General features: G+C 42.9%; 1 protein-coding gene across 1 annotated transcript; it reads right to left on the bottom strand.

The window, feature by feature from the left end:
• Positions 1–465: 465 nt before the first annotated feature.
• On the bottom strand, positions 466–24156 carry myo7ba (myosin VIIBa). The gene is made up of 48 exons (XM_030434392.1): positions 24102–24156; positions 22682–22719; positions 22479–22580; positions 22239–22391; positions 21505–21689; positions 20267–20388; positions 20036–20178; positions 19834–19947; positions 19587–19740; positions 19413–19489; positions 19208–19327; positions 18736–18875; positions 18409–18619; positions 18194–18329; positions 17940–18109; positions 17709–17849; positions 17441–17599; positions 17244–17336; positions 15750–15844; positions 15556–15640; positions 15252–15458; positions 14584–14796; positions 14293–14505; positions 14029–14193; positions 13652–13939; positions 13402–13562; positions 13186–13312; positions 12964–13083; positions 12576–12749; positions 12255–12482; positions 11995–12162; positions 11759–11876; positions 9854–9980; positions 8394–8560; positions 8123–8304; positions 7913–8028; positions 7657–7811; positions 7304–7457; positions 6315–6470; positions 5577–5682; positions 5049–5162; positions 4855–4942; positions 4635–4741; positions 4165–4350; positions 2473–2589; positions 2184–2267; positions 1969–2088; positions 466–1857 (listed from the first exon to the last, which is right to left on the bottom strand). Exons 2-48 carry the CDS (start codon positions 22697–22699, stop codon positions 1762–1764), a joined length of 6675 nt encoding a protein of 2224 aa, XP_030290252.1. The 5' UTR covers positions 22700–22719; positions 24102–24156; the 3' UTR covers positions 466–1761.
• Between the last annotated feature and the right edge of the window lie 1843 nt (positions 24157–25999).

The raw sequence follows: 25999 nt of genomic DNA, 5'->3' as shown, positions 1-25999 counted from the left end.
TCCTGAATTGGAATGCCCAAAATAATCAGTCACATAGCCATCGGACAGATGTGGAGAAGAGGTCCCACTGGCTGCCGGGGGATAATATTTCTTTCATACGAGGAGATCACAGCTGTGTGTCAGACACATCGGCCCTTTATCGTCTCTATTTCATCGATATGCTAATGGAATTCTGCGGCCCTGAATGGAGCCACTATCTGTGCACGACTGTGGAGCAGCTTTGACATCACTACCCTGTTAATCTACTGCCAACTGCTAATTGGGACGCCCCCCCACCGCTTTTGTTCGGCCTCGCAGCTCTGTCTGTTGAGCGTCTCGCAACCCTGAAGCGAAAACATTGCCTCGTGTAAGTGCTCGCTATCGTAAATATATCGTTCTCCGAGCCGTTGTGAGGGAGCGGCTCTCGGCCGCTGAAAGAGGTTTTTGATGGAAGATGCCGTCAACACTCAGTCACACTCACCAACAGGCTTTCAAATATGTTTTATTGGACAGTTTTAGAAGAAAATAAAATGATTCCTTAACAATAAATGTTTTTGTAAACCATTTAGGAACTTCAAATATGTTTTTTGGACGATGGAGTGATTCAAAGGAGCCCTGTGGAGTTTTTGGCCAACACACAATGTTTTGACTGGTGGGTCCCACTGTTATTGGTACTAAAGCATGTGTGTCTGCCCGCAATCATTTTTAGTGACACAATTCACATCTCGCCTCTGGTTTCATCCCATTCCAGACATTGAGAAACGGGCACAGAAGCTTGGCTATATGCTAACTAAGCCGGATGAGGCTACAAGCTAACAAACGTGGATGATTTCAAACTTCAAAGTGTTTTATGAGGGAGGGAATGCATTCAACACATGCCAGGCCGTGTGTTTTGTGTTCAAGGACACTTCACAGGGCGCCCTGAATGTTTATAAGGCAGGCGCGGTAAAATGGAGAGAAAACAGCGTCAACGGCTGCGACAACTTTGTGTTTCAAATACAAACAAAGATTGACAACACCGCCAAACCTGAATAAATATGCGAAACGATGCTTCCTGCGCCTGTAAATGCTAATAGAATGTTTAGGTTTGTCAGTAGGTTGGATAAAATACTTTTGGAGGGAAATAAAAGGGCTTTTTTCAAGTGGTATATAAGTGCGCTGCGAGGCTGGACGAGTGGGATTATCACCTGAATACAACATGAATTCTTGAATCTGAGTCTAAAAACTCCAAACACAAAGATCTTGTAAATTCATGCAACAGATTTTAAGACACTTTATGCACACAGGAAGTATTTAAAAAAAACTGTTATCAGATTAAGGAGTTTGAAGCCTGAAATAAGAAGAATATTGGCATTTATTCAAGTTGCCTCGTATCTATTTGTGACTTTCATTTGCTCTTACTGAAACTTGGCTGGTATTGAAGGATTAAGAGGGTTATTTGGTTAATTCTCGTTTTTATTCGTGGATAATTAACCATGTATACAACAATCTTTCTCCATAAATTAAGGACTCCGGAATGATCTGCACTCTATTTTTACCCAGAACATGAGATTCTCCCTTACAAGTCAAAGAAACAGCTTTAAATAAAACGTGAGAAATCTACAACAACTTTCTTTCATGCAATAAATCAACGTTTTCACAGAGCGAAATGAAGTCGATTACACTTTTAAAAGCAGGAAGAAACTACTCCCGCTGTGCTTCCACGTGTTGGCGTGTATAAACTACATGTTGAGTGTGTCGGTTTAGATCTGCACATGCGTCACACTCTCCGCTGCTTCAGGCTCACATGTCGAAGCGCTGGTTCTTGGTTTGGCCCGCCTTCCTCTCACGGAGGAACAGGTTGACGTAGGAGGTTATAAGATCATCCATCTTGTAGCCCTGTTTTTTTGAAAAGAAGACACAGAAGTGAAGAAATCAGACGACAGGGACAAACCTCTGCGGACTGACAGTTTAGCACTCAAAAGTCACATATCTGCTGATCGATCTTACCAGTGAAGTTTCACACAGGAATTTGTTCCCTTTGACTAAACTACCGATAGTCATGTGAAAGTAGGTGCTGCCACTGCACCAGCTTGCGATGCGGTTGAATGGGTGAGTCGCCAGCACGTCCTTTTACAAGAGAAGAGACTTGTTAACGAGAAGATTAGTAGGAGGATGACGAAGGGGGACAATGTTAGTGAGGACTTTTGGGGGTTTTTTTTCACCTTGGTTTTTGGGTGGATGATGGTGACTCCCTGCTTGCTGATGGCTATGCGCACGATATCTGGGAAATTCAGTTCCGACGTTTGCTGGAGAGAAAGTTAAGAGAGGCGGATCAGTAAAACATCTCTGCACTCACGGCCGTTTGCTTACTGCAGGCGCGCAGTCAGAGTGATATACCGAGACAGAGAGCGAGAGCGTCAGATAAACAAGCCGCCCACCCATTCAAATGGACCACAGATAGAGAGATAAAGCTGTGTCTGTGTGCCGGGCCGCCGCCGCTGCAGCTCTTACCTTCACTTCAAAGAACGCGCAGCCGAACGTCGGCCAGCGGTAAACTGCCTTCAGAAAGGCCACCTTGGCTTCGTCCACACTCATGGCGCCTTGTTTGTTGTAAGAGGCGGTGACAGTCTGAAAAACAAAATTATATATTATATCGAAGCGTGACACAACGCTCTTTTTTTTTTTACGAGGTTAATGATTTTCCAACATTCCCGCAGCCTTCAGGCAATATCCTCTGAGAACTGAGCACCGCGGACACGGCACAATGGGGATAGTGTTACTGTGGGCAATCTAAAGAACAAGGCTGCTTCTATTCTATATTTTTTTTTACTCACAACAAAGCCCATTAAAAAGACATAAGCAAACAAGAGATTGATCTTACTAACAAGTGACCGTATACAGAGCACTATATGTCTTATTCCTCTGTGCCAAAGAGCTCCTTTGTTCTCCAGAGACTATGAAAACACATCACTGTGCCAAACGAGTGACACATTCTTATTTATTTTCAGCCGATCTAACATTCATCATTCTGGTACGTTACATACTTTCAAGCGCACTACCTGGGTTTAAATCCACAGCTGAAAATAATCCCCAGTAAATGCAACATTTACGCTGGTTTAAAATAATGTTTGCTGAGAATTACAGTGTGTCATTCTTCTGTCACACTGAAACTACCGTTTCGGGAAATGACAAGTCTAATCTAACACATTGTGCTTATTATGCACTTTCACAATTTTATTTTGGGTTACAACTGGAACAGGTTTACAGCTCTGTGCTCCCCGCTCTGTTTTAGCTCCTGTCTCTGAAAGGCCCCTCCTGATTACACAGTGTGCTCTGATTGGTCAGCTTGCACATGCCTGAGCCAGCTTTGCTAACAACAACAGAGCAGCTTCGCCAAATTCATTCTTAGGTGCCAAACTAGCCGCTAGACACAAATTAAGCAAATGTATGACTTTCTTAAATATGAGGATTTGCTCCTTTTCTTTGTCATTTATAACAGTGAATGAAGAGTTTTGGGGTTTTCGGACTGTTGGTGGGACAAAAGATGCAGTCTGAAGACGTCACTTTGAGCACTAAATAATTAATTGTAAAGACAATCTGCAGACTGATCATTAATAGATATTATCGTTAGTTACAACCCTGCACAGTTTTGTGTAAAGACCTGACTTTTTTGTAGCTCCAACATGAGGCTGAAATTTTTAACCCTAACCTTAACCCACATATATTAGATCCACAGCTTTTGCACACCTCAGGATCAACAGGTGCGTAGGAGAAGACTGACGGCCGATCGATTCATCAGGTTATCGATATAGATAATCTGATGAAAGGTTAAGCACTGAAACGTTGTTGTCATTGAAATGTATTGCAAGTGAACTGGACAGTGTGCGAGACATATATTGGATGAACTGCCATAAAATGCATTAGATATTAATGTTCCCCTCAGGAAGAACCGTAATAACTTTGCACAGCTGTCACTACAAAACTTTGGGTCATCATTAGCCTCAGCTGTATGTTGTGTTTTGTAGTTTTTCAAAACTTTAGATTCCTGTCAAAGATTTACGTCTTCAGGAGGAACAAGTATAAGGAAGTCGAAACGTTTTTATTATTGTTGGTTTTGTTTTGATCATGAGAGCAAAGTGTGACATCATCCTTGTCCTTTAAGCCGCACTTTAGGTCATAAGCGAAAATAAAAGCCCCTCCTACCTTCTTCCACTCGTTTTCGGACATGGCCTTCAGTTGGTCTGCGGGCACCAGCTCCTTCAGTATCTTGGGGATCGTGACGATCTGGCTCTTGTCATTGCCGACCTTTATCCTGAAGAGCTGAGCTGCAATGTTGATCAGTTCCTCTTTGGTGCAAACATGATAGCCTCTCAGGTACTTAGGTAGCTCCTGCAAGACAGAAACATTTTTTTTATCAGCTGCTACTCAAAAGGTTTGGGCACAAGTTGGACTTTGAAACCAACATGGTTCATCAGAAGGCGCTGTTTTAATCTGTAACGTTCCTTCTGGTCATAATGAAACCGGAGAGAGAGAGAGAGCAGTTGAGAACAGGTGCTGTTACTTTGTCACTGATGGGATAAAGCTGGATGGAAAATTTTGGCTTTAGCATCGTGTGGAAAAACTAATGGGCCTGGAAAATGCAGCGGCGGCTGAGCGGCACCATTCAAATGCACCTGAGGGTAATGGAAGATAAGATCGGCCTCTGTGTCTCTGCCAGGGATCACATTGAACCACAACTTCCTCATGAAGAACACAAGATAGGGTACGTTGACTGGGCCACCTGCAGAACACACACACATCAAAGAGGTTTATGTGGGTTAGCGCAAAGAACCATCAAAAGTCCGACTGCCATTTTAATCAGATAATGTCTCTTTTTTTTTTTTTTTTTTTTACCGTCTTTGATCCTGTTGGCTTTCTTGGACCAGTCGGTGATTTGTCTCAGACTATCAAAGAAGTAGTCTGTTTCGTTCAAACTGAGGACCTAAAAGAAACACGATCACAGACTGAAGTGCACGAAAGATGGCTGAGAATTTATAAAGGAAAATATCAAAAACTCAACGATCAAGGTTGAGAAATGTGAAACCAACCTTGTCGTGTGTTTTGACAAAGATGCTGAAGCCGTCCGCAGTGGTCAGACCGAGCTTTCTGGCGATGTTCAGGGTGAGGTCCTTGATCCTGGTGCTCGTCATGACCTCAAATATCTGGAGAGGGACGAGAGAGGAATCACTAAAACACTCGCACCACTGGCAACATTTTTGGCCAGGTCTTGTGGAAAGGTGCCGAAGGAAAGTTTCCATTTTCCTTCAAAACGTTATCATAATTGTAAATGAATAATTCAAAGGTCCAAAATTGTTGTTTTGTTCATCTCCGTGTAAGAATTCTTCAATCCGATCTTGTGGCTCTTCTAGACTTTCCAAATTAGTCAAAAACAGTCATCACAACATTAAACATTTTGGCACAGTTTGGTAGGAAATGTGGTTTTATAGCTTTATCTACATCATCTACAATAATCCCCTCATTCTGCCTTTTCTCTTTTCTCTAGAAAATGTCCAACATCAAAAATTATATTGGTGGTGTTTTTGGAAGCTGTGTTTGATATCTGACTGTATCCGTACCTCCTCTGTGTCGTTGGGGAAGTGGATTTTGTGTAAGATCTGTGTGCTGTTCTGTTGGATGGCATCTACTTCGACCTGGTGCGGCGGGAGCTTCCTGGGCTCCATCCTACGCAGAGACAGCAAATGCTTAGTCATATTTTTTTCCCTTTTGACCTTTAAGCCACAGACTCAGTGCAGACTGAGAACAGAGCAAACACTCAAAAAAAAAACAGTAAACCAGCAACTCTTGATGTCTGTTGTCATTGTTGGAAGAAAAAAAAAAATGTAAATCAAATGTATTTATAGAGGAGGACATGCAAATACGCACTGCTGTCAAGTCACTGTGAAGCTGATGCAACACGTGTTTTTAAAATAGTTCAATGTGAGAACCGCTGCGAGGTTGTTCCGCACAAACTTCCCTCAGCAGATCTGGAGCAACAAGTCCGTATAGCTCTGTCGTCTGCTTGCGGAGCGTTTATCTCACGAGAGATTTTAAAAGAAAAGACTGACGCCTTCTTTTCCTTTCTTCAGTACACCAGTCACCAGTTACAACAACTGTTTGCAACCGCCTTGTACTTTTCTCAGAGCGACTCTAGCAGCTCTATGAGTCACTCTTTACACAAACTCTGCAACGTCACCGTGAGTTCAGGGGGAGCAGGGGCTGCCTTCACACACACTCTCCGTCTCGTACACCCCTCTCGGTGCATGCTGCTGGGAACTGTGTGCTCGTGACGTGTGACACGGCGTGTTGGGGCTAACCTCAATGAGCTCTGCAGCCGCTGCAGACAGTCGGCGGAGAGGGCTTCTCTGCGCCGCGACTCCAGAAAGCGCTGGGTGTGCCTCAGAAGAGACTGGCTGGGAGGAAACAGGCCGCAGCAGAGCCACAGCAGCTGCCAGCCCTGCTCCATGCTGAGCCTGGGTGATGGACAGACAACACGTTATATGTTCAGCATGTGCTTCATGTTGTGAGTCTTGGTTTGCATCGAGACCCATTCTTGCACAGAGACACATGGGAGGGTGGTTATATTTCACTTCCACCTCTGAGTCAACGTCGAATTTCTCTTTTTTTGTACTGTTTGTACTTCCTACTGTCGAAATAAAGAAATAAACACTAAGGAATAAAAGTTCTAGATACTTCAACTCATCACTCAGGCTTTAATTTTGCTTAAAATCTTGGTTTTATCTTCTCAAATTTGCTAAGGCTGCAACTGACAAATATTTTCATTATCAATGTATTCATCCAATATTTTCTTTTTTTTAATCAGTTATCTGTTTGACCTATAAAATATGATAAAGTACTCAAAGGACACCCTAGTTTCTCTGACTCAAAGTCTTATCTTGCCTGACGAACAGTCAATACTTAATGTTATTTAGTTTACAAGTAAATTTAAAAAATGAAGAGAGAAGAGGGAAAAATAAAATAATTGATTCACATTTTTTTTTCAGTAAATCTAGTTATTGTTGCGGTGCTTTACTTTCTACAATAACAAAGTAATGGTATACTAACTGAATGGACCATTTAGGAACTGTCTTTAAATAATTCTACTTCATCATAAATAGAAGTTTTACCAAAGCAAAAGAGAAAAGTGAGCTGTAGTTACTTCTATCATGAGTAACAGCAGTGAAGGGTAAATACAAAGACAATTTCATGTATGACACCTTTTATCTTAAACCTTTCCCTTCCCCAGAAGTCCACGAGTACAGCTTCAGTTCTGAGACTGTGAGACAGTGGAATAACTTGGGCGTACCGGTTGTTGTTGCTGGTCATCTGCTTCATGATCTGACAGTAGATCTCGTCCCTGAGCGCCTCGTGTTTGGTGGCGGGACCGAAGATCTGGTCGGTGAGCTCCAGGGGACTCTGCATCTGCTTGGCGGGGTAATCTCCCATATATTTCAGGATCGGTACGCAAGAGTCAAGGAGGAATAACCGCTGTGGTTTCATGAACTTTGAACAAAGAAAAGCTTGGACTGACGTTTGTTAGCTGGTGATGCTACGGACAAGAATCAGGTAGCTGAGGAGGCTCGTTTTGTTTGATATGTACAAAAAAACACTTAAATAAATGCTACTTATCGTTCTCTAACTCTGCTGTGTGGAGGATATCAGTGAAGGCCAGACTGGCTTTGTGGCTGAGGTCCGGGTTGGCCACCAGTTTTTGAAGGAGGGGCTGTCTGATTGGCTCTCTGGAGTTGACCCACAGCCTCTCAGGAGCAGCGTTCCTGGACATCACCTGACGGTTCACATCCTTCGTGGGCTGCCTGTAGGATCGAGCAAACAAGACGCCGGCACCGTTCCAGTGAGCCCTTTTCTTTTTTTGATCAGCTGGTGAACAATAACATGCGGAATGAAGTCAAATCACCTGAAGTACTGGAGGGAGAATTCCTTGAGAGTGGCGAGAGCTACTCTCTCCACTGTTCCCTTTTGGTTTGCCTGTATGATGTTCGTCCTCTGGGTTGGAGACAAGTTGATGAGGCTCTGAAATGAAGAAACACGCAGTTAGTTTAGTACTCAGCACATTCTTTGTCCTGTTGGCTCACCTGAGAAGGGTGCGTCTTTGAATTCTCCCTACCATGACCTCAGTGGTGGGCTTGCTGAGCGTCGCCAGGATCACGATGTCATCGGCGGGGATGGCTCCTACTTTTTTTGTCCGCACGCTTTCTCCCTTTATCCAGCCGTGTTTCTGAGAAAACTCATCGTCTTTGATTATTATGATGAGCTCTCCCTTCTTGAAGCTCAGGAATGTGGGGTCATCTGTAGAGGAACGAATCAATTAGCAGAAGTGGCTCTAAAATAGATCGCTCAGCTGTGACAACACGAGAAGGGAAAACAAGTCCTCTGACCTTGCCTATCGGATTCCTTCAGGGTCACAGCGTACCGAGATCTCTCTGTCAGTCCGCTGAGGAACATTGTGACCAGCTCCGCCATGTCCTCAGCTGTGTTTCCTGCCAGGGTGAAGTCGCCTTTCAGTGTCAGCAGGCTCACCGCCTGGCCCGACGCTTTACCCTCCCTGGATGGACATCAGAGAGAATCATAAGACGAGTAACATCACGCCACCTCGTTGTTATCAGGTTTCCAACACCTCATTAAACATCAACTTCAAAAACTCTCCAAGCCCAGTTCACTTAAATTCAAGGACCCGACTCTGCAGAGTTTGAGACACAGACAAAGTTAATTAGTTACAACACTGAGAGTTTCAGGAAAATGGGAACTAGACACTCACAGACAACCAGGCCTGTCACGAATACCTCTGACAGGAACACATTTTTGCATGTGGAGCACAAATGCTCCCTAGCGAGGATGATTTTCCACTCGCAGATACTGTTCCGTGCACGCATATGTCTGTTTTGCATGTATGTTGGCATTGAGACACCACAGAGGAGCTCAATTTTTCACTGTTTTTGCTGTCACCTGCATCATTCAACTTTGACAGTCACTCTTCTTCCAGGTAGGAGGCGCAATCAACAATAACACAACAGTGTTAAAGCATACAGTGGCATGTGCAGACTTTTTGAAGGGCGGGGCGAAAAGAGGGGCACTTTAGCGCGCGTTTTGGCTTCCAAGAGGGCACTTTAGCACGTGTTTTGGCTCCCAAGAGGACAGTTTATCATGTTTTAACCAGCCAAGGGGGCAGTTTATTGTGTTTTGCAGACCAAGAGGGCACTTTGGCATGCTTTTTTGGCTCCCAGGAGGGCACTTTAGCACACGTTTTGGCTCCCAGGAGGACACTTTAGCGCGCGTTTTTCAACAATTGGGCCACAAGGGGGGGCGACTGTCCCCCTGCCACCCCCTTGTGCACATCACTGAAAGCATATATTATGCAACATTTTAAAGAAAGATAGTTGATTGTTGAGTCTCTGTCCATCCATCTATCCATCGTCTGTAACCACTTATCCATTTCAGAGTCACGGGAAGTCCATCCACGCTAACTTTGGGTAAGTAGCAGGGGTGCATCGGTATCATGCCCAGTTCAACAAATACCAATCAACATCAAATACTAAATGGGGAACCATTGGACCCGAACCATTAACCCAAAGCTTTGGTATTTGCCGATCTGGGAATGACACTCAACAATCAACTATCTTCCCTAAGAATTACGTTGAAAATTATATAGTGCTGCTTTGAGTAGAGAAGATATAATATAAGATATATCAAAACATTTCATTTTCCATTCTTGCAGCTATTTTTTAAAACTTCAAGGCCTTGATTTGTCCTCAAATGCACAAACTTCCAGGATTTCAATGTTCCATGAGAGCCTTACGTAAACCCACACCACTTCCTCCTCCTCTGATTCTGTCTCTACCTGATGGTGTTGACTCCAGTCACTTCAGGGAAGGAGAGCTCCACCAGCCTCTTCTCTCTCTCGTCCAGGAAGGTGATACCAGTCCAGTTTATGGCCACAATGAACTTGTTCTTTGACAATGCAGGACCTATAAAAAAAAAACACCCAGGAGGACACAAGCCCAATAAATCATGACTCACCGGAGATAAGATTGGAATTCTAGAGAAACATTAGTGTCCAGCATGGAAGTGCTGCTTGCACTTTGGATGTGGGTCAGTTCAGCCGCCCTGGAGCTCAAAGCCGTGAGTGCAGCGTCAGCTACAACTTTCACTTTAGGGGATTTGTTTTTTAATTATTTTGACATTTTATTCATCAGTTAGTCGCTAAAATGTCACACGATAGTGAAATATGCCAATTACATGAAATGTCTTCAGATTTCTTTTTGTCCAACAAACAGTGCAAACCTCGGAGATATTCAACTATATATTCTGTAAATTTTAAAAGTTGACCTCACTTTTAAAAAATGAGGAAATCTAACAACCTAAAATTATTAGTCTACTTTACCCTGTGATTTTGACGTTTCCTGTTTCAAAGTAAAGTCGCTTTGTCAGATTTTGACGTGTACAAAAAACAAAATGAAGCAACTCCACACATTGTTGTAGCTAGACACAAGAAAAAAAAATTTGATTTTTGTTAATAAATAACAAAAAAATTAAAGATTAGGGCCTCGGGGGTGACAACAGTCTGTATGTTACAGTTGAAATGAGGAATGAACAACGACAAATTGTTCACTGGGAGAAGTGAAAAAGCCACGAAACTCAAGATGACAAAGTAGACTATCTCACTTTGTAACTCAGAGATAATCCATTTTCTGACTTTCTAAAGTGAAGTCATCTTTTTAAAATTGTGCTATGGAAAAGCCTCTAAAATGAATAATCACTTTTATCTTACCGTCATGTTGTCAATTATGCATTTACACACAATAACAAAAGAAGTCAGACGGTGGCGTTGATGGCTGCAGGAAATACTCACAGTGTCGGTGAGTCAGAGTGAATCTTATTGTGATTGTGTTGTTCAGAAGCTAAACAGCAGAAAATCTGACGTACAAGAAAAGGGAGGAAATGTTGTTCCTGGCCCACTTATTCACTCTTAATCAACTACTTTGCTCGAGTCTTAACCCCAGTGGTATAGCGTGGGTCTATTAATAGCCTTGTATATTCCAGGCTGACATAGATACAAAAAGCAGCAGCAGCGGCTAATTGCTCAAAGGGGGCTGGTTCAAAAACAGCCTCAGTGCTGATCATTAAAAGGTTTGTCTGTGTATTCTCGAGGAAAGTGTAGAAATCTTTGTATCATGCATGTTTAATGTTCCGCCCTGATTTTTAAAAAAAAAGAGACATACAGAATGTAAATTGTTTGTGGCATTTCTTCTAACGGATTCTTTCTTGGGTTTTTAAATAATTCAGATAAATTTTGCTGTCAATCTCGATCAGACTTGGGTTGGAAATTGATTTCCAGGTTTTTTTTTTCTCCTGAGGGCTTCTGCAGAGATACAGCGTGGTAGTGAGGTTATGGTCCAAGATCCACTTCCATTCAATCCAAAGTCACCACTTCCGATAAAGGCACACATTCCAGCCCAGTCTCTAGGATATAATGTTAGCCGTTAACCTTTCTGCACACCTCAGATACCTCTAAGGTCGACATTTGTACCAGATGTGGTGTAACGTGTTCACTTTATATGCTTTTTAAGGGGTTTTTCACTTTAGGGGATGGAGGTGTGGGCGTTGTTACGGGCGACAGTTTGAGTCTGTGGTGATATTTTTCAGGCCTTTTAGTGGCGACCAAATACAGGTATTTTAAGCCAAACCTGAAGCAACTGTTTCTTGTGTCTAAACCTGATCAGGTTCTCTGCTGAGAGACGCTTACCCGACAGCTTGACAACTTCAAAGAACCTGGAGAAGAACATGGGCCACTTCTCTCGGGCGTAGTCGACCATCTCTGCCTTCACTGTGTCCGCCTTTTGTCCTGAACTCAAATATGACCCCTGGTGTGGTTTCGGAAAAACAAGCAGAAACATTCAACAGGCTCAAGGCCACTTCAGAGCTTTTCTTTTCCGTCCAGTTCTGTTCACGCGGCACCTTTTGATCCGTGCTGTGACTGACCTCAGCGTGAGCGGTGCTGACCATTTGGACCCATTTGGCCTCTGACTTGGACTCCAGCAGAGACGTGTTGATACATTCCTGAACAACTTCCTTCACATGTTCTGGACTGCTTCCCGAGCCGTGCTGGATGTATAAATGCTTCGCAGCAAGCTGAACATAATCGTCCTCCTGTCAGAGTGTAAAATGGGGAGGAAAAAAAAAAGTGAAATGTGATGAAAGAATAAGATCTTTGCAGGATAATCAACCGAACATGAGCCCACCTTTTGACACTGGTACTCTCCAAACTTCAGACCGTGGATGATCTGTTTGTAGATGAGTTCGGTGCTGATCTTGTCCTCCTTGCTGTCATGCCAGGGGGTGAAGACCTCCTTGCGGAAGAAGAGGCGCCACGGAGCGTGCTGCTCCTGGCCGCCTTTCCTCTTCACTTCCTGCTCACACTGGGAGATGGCGTCCATCACGTGCTCGCGCCCGCTGCCCAGAGCCCACACCTGAAGCACGGGTCAACATCTGCGGTCATCTACAGATACTGAAATGAACTTTGAAGATGCCAATATACATTTCTTTTGTCAGATCAAGCACACCTTTTCATACAAGGCGACGTAGAGAGAAAAGCCAAAAGTGTCGTTGAGTTTGATTTTGTTGGAGAGGATCTGGCAGATCTCTCTGGAGGTCGAGCCGGAGTCAACAGGAAGGTTAATGGTGCGTCCATCCATCAGTGTCACAGACACAATCATGGGCTTCTTGGTCTTGGTTGCCTTTTACAGTACAGAAAAAAAAAACATGTTACAGTCATTCAGTCAAGTTACACTGGATGAGATAAATCCACATCCACATCTCAAAAACTGCATGATACCTACTGATAAAATGTGTTTTTTGATTCCTTTGTTATCATCTACGCATTCCAACAGGGACACTGCACATCAATCAATTATAATTATTTGCAGGAGCATCTTATGTCAGTCTCAGTACCTGCAGCTCCAGCCAGGCTGGAGGCTCTCCTCGCACTCCGTTCAGTCCCGTGCGTTTCAGCCGTTCAGCGCAGTAGGAAGCGTAGCCTCCTGGAGCGAAACGGATGAAACTTTGCAGGTACTGCCGAGACGAAAGAGAGATTAAAAGAGATGAGAAAAACACAACAGCGTGTGAAAACACCGTTTATGAGACTGAAGCGGCCGATACACCTGCTGTACTCACCTTTATAAAACGCTCACTGGGAGGGAAAATGCCCAGGCAGAGGGACAGCAGGATCCAGCCGCGGAAGTAGCTGTTACGATTGCTGTTGTCCTGAAGCTGCTTGCAGATCTGACAGTAAATCTCGTCTCTGAACAGACAATAGGCAAAAAGTCGTTTTTGCAGAAAATGAAAAAAGATACCGAGATGTGACTGATTTTCAAATGGAGCTCCTGTTACCTGAGGTCACGTCTGACGATGGCGTATCCCACGATGATGTGGAGTTTTTCGAGTGACGTCAGTGGACGGTCCAGCGAGGGGCCTTCGCCGTTCATGCTGTCGTCGTCCTCACTCACAGTCTGCAGGGTGGGAGGCTTGGCCACTTCAGTCATATCATCTGACTGTAAAACAAAAACATGAAATTCCAATAAATACGTTACGACAGAGAACTTCACGGCAACACTAAGTCCAAATGTTTCTCACACCTCACCTCCTCCATGATGATCGAGGGTTTCCTGAAGCTTGAAGCGGATCTTGGGACTTCTTGAACAGTAGATCCTCTTTTGTTTCTGGACAGCAGGTCGGTGAATGTGGATCCCTTCCGCCCCTGGTTCTTCTCTGGCACGGTGTAGACCTTCGGGTTTTGAGCGGTGTCACTGGGCATAGCGGAAGCCTTCCTTCTTGTCAGAAGGTCTGTGAACATGGAGCTCTTTCTGTTTGGTGTCGGCTCCTCGGGCACTGCGGCAGGCCCCGTTTCTTTTTTATTCCTCAGCACCCTCTAAAAAAGTCGGAAATTCAATTTATCTATGATTATTGTCTACAAAATATTAAAAAATCATAAACTCTGTGCTTTGTGAGGATATTTACCTGATCCAGGCCAACCATGTGGCTGAGACGTCTGTCCTTTCTTGAAATCAGTTCCTGTGGCATGAAGCGTTCCTGCCTGGCGTTTCTCTGGGCCTGGACCTGCCGCTTCGGCTCAGGGAGGTCTCCCATGAACCTCAGGATGATCCACCACACCGTCAGCGAGGCCTGGGAATAACGCAATATGAGTATTATATGAAATAAATGAAGATATTCCTCATATAAGAGCAACTGAAATGATTAATTAAATTGGTCTAAAAGGATCACCAGGACATCTGCTGCGTCTTCGTGGTAAAGCAGCGGCTGCTGAAGCCTCTGGCGGATGTGGGTCGGGCTGGCTGCACCCTGGAAGTACATGGAGGCAAATTTGGAGAAGGAGTACTCATCCAGGTCATCGAAGTCATCCTGGGGGAGCTCTTCGTCCATGGAGATGTCGTCAATGTCTATCTCCTCGGTAATCATCCTCTGCTTTTCCAAATTCTGAAACAGATAGAGACACGCGGTGAGTGACTGATCCTGAACGGACGCCAAAACGCGCTGAACTTTTCATCACCGAACCTCGAATCCCACAGGTGCTTGGCCCTCCTGCCCTCCGACCACAATAGCCGGGAGGAAGCCAAAGACGCTGTCCACCATCTCCTGGTCTGTGATGGATTCGGCGTTAGCTTTGTTCTCCAGTTCTCTCTTTTGCCTCAGCACCTCCTCCAGGTGTCTTTGTTTCTCCAAAATGGCCCGCTGTTCTTCTGCTCTCTGTTTAGCAGAGAGGCGCATCTGAAAGGACACAAGACGAGAGAAGATCAGGAAAAAAGGCATCGTACTCTAAACGTAGAATTATGAATTTTTGCTGTTTGCTGTTACTGAAGTTTCCTCTTCCACAGTCATTCCCAACCGTGAGGGACAGCTGGAAGAGATTGTGGAGGAGCTATAATAACAGGACATTTAAAAAAAAGTGATCTGAAAATAAATGAATATATCTGTGTTTAGGAGCAAAATAACCCATTTAGCACGTTCATAATTAACCTGCAAAGTTAAACTTCAGCTACGACAGGCTAACACTGTACCTCCCACCAGCATTTAAAGAGTGCATTAAAACCAGTTAGCACACTAGCAGTGGAGTCACAATAGTTAGCTGAAAGTAAACAGCTGAAAGTAGAGGATAAAAGATAAGATAGTTAATATATCACTCAGAAGGTGTTCTTCATAGTTCTTCAAGAACCTGAACTTACAGCCCTCCTCATCTTCCTGGCCAGCAGACCCCTGGTGTACGCCTGCAGGAGGATCACAGCGTCTCTCTTGCGCTTCCACTGCTTCCTGGCCAGGTGTCCTCTGATCTGAGCCTGCAGCACGATGGCGGCCTCCCGCTTCTTCTTATACTGGAAGTGGAGCTGGCGAGAACGGACCTGCGCCTGCAGCCTCGCAAAGCCATGCTTGACCTAGAGTTCAAACACAAGTGAAGACGTTTATTGCGTGTCAGGCCTGTAATGTCGTTTTGGCATAAAAACGTGATTGAACTATTAAAAAGTGACTCACCAGTCTGTACAGCTTTCTTCCTTTGTGTCCTCTCCAGTATTTCTGAATAACAAGAGCGCCGGCCCTTTTCCTCAGGAACTGTTTCCTTTAGAGGGCATGAATCATACAGACATGAAGTCGTAAGTCACATGAGCACTAAATAAATAAATAAATAAATAAATAAACAAATAGATGTAAAGCTTTGTGTCCCATACCTGTATTTGTAGCCTCTCATGACTTTTTGGATTAAAAGTGCTTTTGCGTTTAGTTCTTTCATTCGCTCCACTTCGAGCATTGTGTCATGACAGTCCTGAGAGAAAACAGTGGCAGCTTTTACTCAGGTGGAAATATTCACATCCAATTGATAAATCATAAAAAACTGGAAAAAAAATAACCTGTTAACCAAAGCTGCAGGTTTAAATTGCTCATGCTAAAGTTGAATAATGGCCACCTAAATGTCATATTGGCAACATTTATAAGAAGCCAAATCACTTAAAAAAATGATAATACTACATAATAATAGATCTGCAGAGCTTGCAGAAAGGTGCACAATAATTTCCTTAAAAACATTATTATCATAATTATTATGAATAAAAAATTTTTAGTCAGGTCCATAATTATTTTTTCTTTACCTCTGTGTAAAAATTCTGACACTTGGTTCCAGCGTCTAACAAGGTATGTCAGCCAATAGCATTACGCTGTTGGTGTTGCGGGGTCTCACATTTTGTAAACATCAACAGTGTTGTTAGTTGCCAGTTTGTGGGAGAAAAATGTAAAAAAGGTTCTACAGTATGCAACCAGCATAATGTTCAGCCCTAACGTAAGCTAGCTAGTGATAGCGACTTTAACATTAGCTACCGTTAGCAATGCTAGCTAACAACTGGTAACTACTAGAGGAGGCAGATGATTCTGACAGCAGCAGTGTTGTGACGTGAATGAAATGGAAGAGTTTAAATGCCACGTTTAACAGCTGAATGTTATTAATAACACGTTTGAATGTTCTTTTTGAATTTGTGCAGAACTCCAAAAAAATTTAAGTTTATTTACTTTCCTAAAATTACTTGAATTGAAACCTATTTCAGATAGATGACCTTTAACATATTTTTTTTACAGCAGCACAATTTACGTAGCTAATATTAGGTATTCAGTTGAATCAATTTATTTCTGGCTCTTGTTTGCCTCCATACATATCCATCACTAACAGACTGAACATTCAAATATGAGGGGGCACCTTCCCATGGACCCTCTGTTATTTTTATTAGATGTATTTCCTGACCACATGTTTAACACAGAACAATGTTATATACTACATGTTTTGTTGATGATTGCAAGAAAAATGATTACTATTAACTGGATGAAACCTAACCCCCCCATGATCGCTCAATGGTTACAGAAAGTAAAGCATGTTTACATGATGGAATATATGACTGCCCAGTTACAGCTAGATGGACTCTAGTTATTGACTATCTCGCTTAAGACTCTTATACCTCAAAAGCTAAATTCTATTTAAATAACTACTGTAATTACCACCATTTGACTTATTTTTGCTAGAAAAATGTGTGTGTGCTCTATCTTTATACAATAATATCTATGCACGACAGATGAGACCCAATCTCAAGATGATTTTCTGTTTTTCTTTGTGATGTTAATTGCTTGTTAATTTGCATAAAAGGCAATAAAGTAAAAAAAAAAAAAATATGAGGGGGCACCTTGAGGAATATCTTTGTCTTGCCAGTCTTCCAGTCCTCCTCTTCGGTCAGCACACTTTCACAAATGCTTTCACAGCATTTCTGTTTACTTTCCTGTTAGTAATAATAATTTTAAAAAAAAACACAGCAAGTGAAGGTGAGAGAGGGTTTGACTGCATCATGATCAAAAATCATCATGTTAAAAACCTTCAGCTTACTATTTTGGGATCGCAGATGTAGGTTTTCAGGAGGACGCGGTAGCGCTGCAGAAACTCTTCGAATGTGTAGCGTACAGGATATCCAGCCTTACGGATCCTGATGGTCTCCATCATGCCAGAGTAACGGAGCTGACGTATGCACAGCTCTCTGTCAAACAGCTGGGACACAGATGGATGGAATCTGGTTTACTTACACCAAACTGCTTTATTAATTTCCGGGACAGATAGTACGTAAGTCTGGTTGAGTGAATGCAGCTTCTGTCCTCACCATGGGCTTCTTGAAGTCATTGGGTTTGATGCAGCGTATGAAATAAGGCTGGCAGGCAGTCAGCGTTTTCATCAGGGAATCCAGAGACTGACGGAACTGGCCGGTCAGAGTTGGCACGCGCTTCTTCCCATCTGTCGCTTGCTGTCAGACACAAACAAATGTCACAATATGTAATGGTATTTTTATCTCCAAAATGATCTTAAAGCTGAAGCGTGGCGGGCAGTCACTGACCCGGAGGCTGCTGGTGGCTGCGGTGATCACCACCCTGGATTTGACGCTGTCCTTGTTGGTGCCGGTGGACAGCTCCTTTTGAAATGCCAGTTTGAGGAGTTTATTGGAGGACGACTCCACCAGCTGAATCAGATCTGCGCTGAGGGTGTCGCGGTTTTTCTCAAGGAAACCTCAAAACGAGACAGACACAATAAGAACATCAGAGAGGACTTGCACAAGAATGGTTCCATGCTTTTAAAAGCTTTTATAAGTACCTTTTGAATCATAGTTGACCACGCCAGCAAAGTGCTGGATTCCAAACTCTGTCTCATAGTTGTTCTTGGGGGGAATATAGATGCCCCCTTTTCCATGGACAGTATTCATTTTTTGGAGCATGGTGGTATCTGTGCCCTGAAGATGAAATAAGAGAGTTAAAATCTGCTTTGCTTTCTTAAAGGTGAATTTCATAAGGTACAAAGAGGATATAGACCTTGGGGAAGTTGCTCTCCTCGTCAATGAGCGCCAGCATGTTCATTGGTTTGCTGGCCAACACGTCCAGCGTGCGCTGGTTGTCCTGGTAGTCGATGTGCTTCCAAACGATGTTTTCACGAGCATACTCATCCTGCTCCAGCTTGAAAACGTGCTTGACGAAGAACTGCTGGAGCTGCTCGTTGGCAAAGTTGATGCACAGCTGCTCGAAGCTGCAACAGTTCAGCGAAGCGAGAGGAAAGACGGGATGGGTGGATTTTAGTCAGTTTGGTATCAAAACAGCAGCAGTAGACCTCTGATGTCTTGTGAGCCACCGTGGAACACTAACCTGTTCTTGCTGAAGTTCTCAAAGCCAAAGATGTCAAGTAAGCCAATTGACTGCTGGACCTCTTCAGAATCCTCTGATTTCTTGTAAATGGCAGCGTTGATTTTGTCCACGACCCAAAGGAAAAGTTTTCCATAAATGGCCTGGAAGTAGGACAGAGAGAAGCTGACTGATTATACACAGCAATACTAAAAAAAAAATCAACCCCCATAAGTCCCAAATGTGGTCACTTTGGACCGGGATGCTTGTGGTATTGACTTGTTGTAAAGGACTCCATTGTTAAAGGGGCAATGTGCAAGAAGTTTGTCGTCAAACATAAAACAAAAAGGTTCCCTTGGTGAGAATTTAAGAAAGCTCTCCAATTACACTCAATCCACTGACTTTGTTTTCTTTACTACATCCTCAGGAGGCGGGATGTAGCATGTTCAGATAAGCTCCATTTATGTCTGACGTGGGTCTCTGTGAGCGATCTTACTTTGACAAAGGCGTCCCTGCCGTCCACAGCCTGATCAGAGGTCAGAGCTTTGGTCACACTCTCTCTGGCAGTCATGAAGGAGCGCTGAGTCAGACACTTCTCCAGCTCTTTGGGAGCCACCTGAGACGATGGGACACACACAGTCAGCTCAGCCTCACGCCTCAACCCACTTATATGCAGTTGCAAAAACAAAAACCACACCTACCTCCAACAGCTGGCTGACCATGTTGAAATGGTCTGATGTGATGATGTCGCAGGCCTCTAGGTTATTAACGATGGTGCCTGAAATTATGCATGAGTAATGTGTTCAATGGCTCAAATGATTCAGTGATTTGACACATCTAAGAATGCTGCCGACAGTTCGTGCATCCGTCCTCACCCTCAAATTTCACATTGCCCAGGTGAAGGATGGCGGCGAGCAGTTTGGAGATTTCCCAGGAGTCATTCTCTGTGAACATGAGGATCTTCAGAGCTGAACGGAAGTGAGCGTATTCCTTCACATCGTCACGTCCTTCACAGCTGGTGCAGTTACCCTGATGATGTGACATTTGAAACTAAATGTGAACTCTTATCTACCACCAATAAAGACAGAGTTTTATTTTCAGATGTTGCAGTTATTTCAGTACCATGGTCAGGTAGTAATACTCTGCAGCGCTTCCAAGAGACAGAATCTTTTTCTGCTCAGCTGACATGCCCATCAGCATGTAGTAAAAGATGTGGTAGTTTCTCTCCTGAGGCGCCTGCACATGAAAGCACATTTTCATCACAACAAGAACATTTGCACAGCGTTACTTCTCTTGCACATATTCAGACAACCAGTCTTCTCACCTGACGACAGACTCTGGACTTCTCCAGCAGGTATTGCTCAACGCGGGCCCCTTCGATGGCCCCACCCTTGGTGAAGTTGATGTCAATGTACTTCCCAAAACGACTGGAGTTGTCATTTCGGATTGTTTTGGCATTACCAAAGGCTGGGAAGAAAGCAAACCAGGTTAAAAGGGGATTCCATGGATTATGAAGACCGTCTTACAATTTTATTTGTTGGCGTTTAGCTCGTACCCTCCAGGATCGGGTTCGCTTCAAGAATCTGCTGCTCGATCCAGGAGTGCTGGCCGCTCACTGCAGCCAGGAACTGCAGCATGAGCTTGGTGTTCTCAGTTTTCCCTGCTCCTGACTCCCCACTGGTGAGGAAAACAAAGAACTGAGCATTTAAAAAGAAAGTTGATTAAGTAATGTCATTTGTATCATTTATTATTTAAATTATTTATAGCTTTGTAATAGCTTTCAATAGTTTCTCAACTAAACTTCTGTTTTAGAGTCATTCTAGTTTTAAACCTGGGAATAGTTTGAATTCAGCTTTGTTTTTTGTGTATGATACTGTGACAAGTTTGGATATTTGATATGGTGAATCAAAATATGTTATCTAGGGGCCTCAGAGATATTGGATTTGACAACACTACCCTTACTTACACAGCCGATCTCAATGTGGCTGATGATGTGCAACCTAAACATGAACCTAGGGGTTCCACAAGGATCCATTTTAGGTCCTCTTCCTTTCACAATCTATCAACCTTTGCCTGGACATTGTTGATTCAATTTGTATGCAGATTACATCTTTTACGAATTTAAAACTGGTTTTAAATTGAGAACAAGAATAATTTCCATGCTCATTTTCAGGTACAAGAATAGGTCTACATCCTTTAACGCTCAAAAACAGACCCTGACTCTCTCTGCCATGCTCTGTTTTAACAACTGTCTCTTTAAGGCCCCCCCAGCTAAGTACCTCGTCAGCTCTGACTGGTCAGCTCACACACGGCTGAGCTTGTACCACTAACAATAACAGAGCAACTGTGCTAAATCAGTTCTTAGGTGTCAAACTAGCTGCTGGGCATAAATGATACCTTATTTAACAAAGTCTCGGAGTTCACGGGGGAACTGACGAGGTGTTTCAGGAACTTCCATTGGTGCGAATGTTCAGCATTTTAACTTTCAAGATCTTTTACACACACAAGAACCTATAAAACAAACTGATGGAAGGGAAAAAAGCATATATAGGCCACATTTGAGGAGCTATAACCAGAGAATGTGTCGTTTTCACATTAAAATAGATGAAGTTGATTCATTTTCTGTCAATCGACTGATCCTTTCATAGTGTTTTGGGACTAATATTTGTCACACTTATTACTCGTACTGTAAACCAAGTTTCCCCTGTAGAAATATACTTTCAATCAATCAATCAATGATAAGAGAACAATCTAGAATCAGTCTCAGTCTCCTGTAAATTGACTAAGGCAGACCTGATGACACAGCACTGGTTCTTCTTGTTGCGCCGCATGTTGAAAAAGCAGCCGTCTGCGATGGCGAAGACGTGCGGCGGCAGTTCACCCAGCCGTCGGTCCGTGTACATGTGCACGTGCTCGGTGGTGTAGAGGGGCAGCAGCTGGTAAGGGTTGACCGCAACCAGAATGGAGCCTGTGTATGTCTTCAAACAGAGGGGGGATGTCAGCCATCATCCCACAGTCGCACAGATGACGAATGTTTGTGTGTGTACATGAGCATAAACAAGCTATTATGAAGTGACCCCGTTGACCCCCTGTTCGGTCACTGCTGCTTTGCGTGAGATACGTGAGCTAAATATGGTTCGCTGGGTTTAAAAATTCAATGGGAGGATTATAATCATGAGGAGCTGTGTGTTAAATGCTGTGGTTTATAATATGAATAGTAAATCAAAGACAAGATAGTGTTTTGCCCCCAGCACCCAGCAGCAGTATTTATATACAACAAAATGGCCCAATTCATAATTGAACAAACACTGTTTTGACGCAGTGACATAGAAACACTGGGACGCTCTCTTTCAACACAGGCTCATTTGTCTCTATGGAGACAAACAGCAGTGTGATAAACTACAGGGCAAAGTCTGAGATAGAAAGCCCTTCACAGCGGGGGAAGACATGGACGCAAGCATTTCCACAGCAGGTTATGGACCTCATAAAACTGGGCGGTTCAGAGCGAGACAGGAATAGAAACCTACATATATGATGCCTTCTTTGTGCCGGACCAGAAGGTTCCTGAGCAGTCCTGCCTCGTTGAGATCACCCAGCCTTATCATGTCATCCACACCCTCCACGGAGGTGGGGTGCATGGGCCGGATGGTGCCCTCCGTCTTCTTGTTGATCTTGTGCTCCTGTCATGGGAAATAGTCGACATTATATCGAAGGCTTCCACTCGTTTACTGAACCTGATGTAAGCAAAGTTCTGCAGGGGTTTGTACCTTTCCTTCATCGTCGATCAGTTGAAGCTGTCCAGTGGGTGTCACCTTGACCTGGGCCCCGATCGGCACCCCGCCGCCGGAGTCCACCCACACGAAATCCCCCTAGACATTGTAATAAGCCAAAAGGTCACACCAAACCAAGTTTTCTGATCACCATGACTGTTACAATAATGTGTATTTATTAATGACATAATCATTCTTACCTTACTCAAATGCAGCATAGTGGAAGCATGGATTGAATCTGTCCAGAACATTTAAAAAGATATCGAGCACTTTCAGATGCAGGAATTCTGATGAACAGATACTTTCTACCAAAGTAGCCAAATAGTTTTGGCAACATACTTTACATAAAATATGGACCACATTTCAAGTTTTTTAACGTTAAAGATGCAATATGTAAAAATTGGCCATCTGTCTATTTCATACTCAAAACTAATAGGGGGTAGAGTAACCGTTGACTGCTGCTAGCAATAGCTGCCATTAGCTAGTTTGCTGTTAGCGGTCTACACTGGGAGCACCGGGGGAGTGTTAACTCTACAAGCTTTGGACCAGGACGGGCCGGGGTTACCTGGTTAGCATGCTAGCTTCAGTAGATATCTCGCAACACAGTAAACAAATGTCATAAGGACAAAACTGTTATTAATTCACAATTTGTTGATTATTTTTAGTTCATTTTTCACTTTTTTCAGCTAAAATCTTAAACAGTGCACCTTAACAGAAAAACTTGAGAGGCAATTTGTATTAATTGAGCAACTGTCGAATTCACACAACATAAAGAGCAGAGCATATTACTAGAGAAACTGCTAACTGCTGCTAACTGTAGCTACTGTTACCTAGTTAGCTCATTAGCCGTGTAGCAAGCGGTCCTGACTGGGAGCCGCAGGGAGTGTTGCTGTTTACGCCACTAGCACAGGAGTTTTAGGACTCCATGGCTAGCTAGTTAGCATGCTAGTTTCAGTATATATGTCTGCAACACAATACACAGATGTCCTAATGTCCAAACTCTTATTTCTACTTGATAATTTCAGTCAATTTTTGTGAATGTTTTCAACTTATATTCTTACGCATTAGTCTTTTAACCTAATTTTATTATGCAATTCAGCACCCTCCACAGTTTTTGAGTGCAACACCACGGTCATAGTTACAGATCAAATACAGATCTCAGGTTTGTCAAAGTCATGCAGGTGCTAACTACAAACAAAACTCATTACATCATAACAATGTTATGTGATGAAAGCTGGTATTTTGACGTAAACATGTGTAACACTGTGATCCCACCCTCTCACTGTAGGGACATAGTGCAGAAACAAGAGATAAAGGGGCGGAGGCTGTGACAGAGACACCATTCACCCTTTTACAACACACCAAACCATCAAAATGATTTTGAAGCTGATAATTTAAGGTAAAAGAAATAACAAAATGGTGCTTTAAGCACATAAAAAAATATATCTTAGTGATATATCAATGTAACTTCTTCGTTCAAGGTACTTAAATTAATGATTTTATGTCGAATTTTATTGTATCACAAAAAACTCACGCATAAAACTTGATGAAGTTCTCCTTGGAAACAAAAATAGTATGATCAAAGGATTTGAAGAGTGTGTGTGTGATGTCAGCTCGTACCTGAGAAAACGTCGTTGGTGGAAGGCCCTGCTGCTGCTGAGGGACCGTTTCCTTGACTGTCTCTGAAGCAGGAAGCAGGGAGTTTTCCCTGCATACACCCCCTTTATGGCCTTTTGACTTTGCTCCTGCAAAGGTAGAGCCACCCAGTACCAACCATCAGACCCGAGGCACACGCCTAATATCACCACAGTGCATGAATTTTAATTGATTTCATCAGAATAACTGTCATTTGTGTGTAAAAATCTCATTTTAATCTCACGATTAGATATAGATCGCTTAAGGAAGAAGATGCGAAGATGACAAAAGTGCTTCAATCTACTGGAAACTATATTAACACAATATATCTGTCTATTAAATACATATACTATATGGCAAACACAATTAACATGATCAATCAATGAAATAGATGATACATGCGGCACATAGTAAGTCATGAAAATCTTTACTTTTCCAACATTCAACACACAAAGACAACAGAATCAGTCAGCTGCTGTTTGAGATCCTGCTACGAGGGGGAAGTGGATTAGCCAAATGCCAGTAAGTCATTTTCCCTGATCCATAAACAGTCGTCACAGGTCAAGAAGTGCCAACGCGTCCTGCTGCACTCGAAGGTAATGATGTTGTAAACAGCTGATAGTAAAGAGGAATGACTGGACTCACTCACTCCGATGTGAGATTGGCAGGTGTAATCTCGCTGGATGTAACAGCTCTTAGAGTCCATACAAGTTCTGCTCTGTGACAATAATGACGGATTAGAACGAGCCATAAAGATAAAACTGACTTCCAGAAGTATCACGTTTAAAAAGGTTTAAATCCGAGTGTAGACCGGTTGAACATGCTTTCAAATAATACCTGAGAAAAAAAAACAGGGTTTGACAGTAGGAGTCATCTGTGAGGTTAGACTGCAGGTTCCTCATTTCTGTTGACACTGAATTATAATCACATGCAAAGATCAGTGATAATACTGTGAAGCGGGGGTCCAAATGTGCTGCCTAAAGGAGCACTCAGACATATTTTGCGGGGCAACTGAATGTGCCAAGAAATGCATGGATTATGTTATAATTATACCATGTCAACACTTTCACTTTCAGTTGCCTACATTTAAAGGAGCAACATGTGCGGGTTGGCAACATGTCTGATTCCTGCTCCAAACTTAAACCATATTTTGAAGTAAAACTACATCTTTGATGACCCATTAGCTGACGTTAGCATTTAACCACTTCCTAGTGTTTCACTTCCAGGCTGAAATGAAAGTGTGTAAAATATGATATGATAGATAATTAAGATAGTAATGAATTCCTTTCCTATCATATTGTGTGACACTATCAAACAGTAACGTTAGGTAGGGAGTGGCTGAATACTAACGTTAGCGGTTTTCCAATAGAAAAGTCATCAAATATAATGTTTTATTTTGAAATACGGCCCGTTGTCGGTCTGGATTTTTGCTGTCCATTGTCTTTTCAGTTGCTGATCAATCTGAAGGCAATGAAATGACGACAATTTGTCAGATTTCGTACATTCACGCACCTTGCAATCTGGAACAATGTTGAGTTTCTCACCCTGAGGGTGTTGTCAGAGGTGAATGGCCGCTGCATGAATATGGTCAATGATCTATTCAGCCTCATTGAATAGAGTCAGATGTAGTTTTATAGTAAACATTTTTTTTTTTTTTTATTCTGGTGAGGTCGAGCTCACACACCCACTTCATACAGGTGTACTCTAATGCTTTTAGCTTAGCAGCTACAGTAGAGATGCTTACAAAGGGTCTAAATTATGTCATTACAAATCAACTTGGGATCTTTCAGCTTCCAGTGACAGCATGAAGTCATTTTATGCTTTTTTTTTTTTTTTTTAACATTTTAAAAAAAGTCCCCATCTACTTCAGTTGTTCAGAATGC

This window comes from Sparus aurata, chromosome 11 (assembly GCF_900880675.1).
Source record: "Sparus aurata chromosome 11, fSpaAur1.1, whole genome shotgun sequence".
NCBI lineage: Eukaryota > Metazoa > Chordata > Actinopteri > Spariformes > Sparidae > Sparus > Sparus aurata.
Note: the sequence above shows the minus strand (reverse complement) of the source record. Positions and strands in the feature narration are given on the sequence as shown.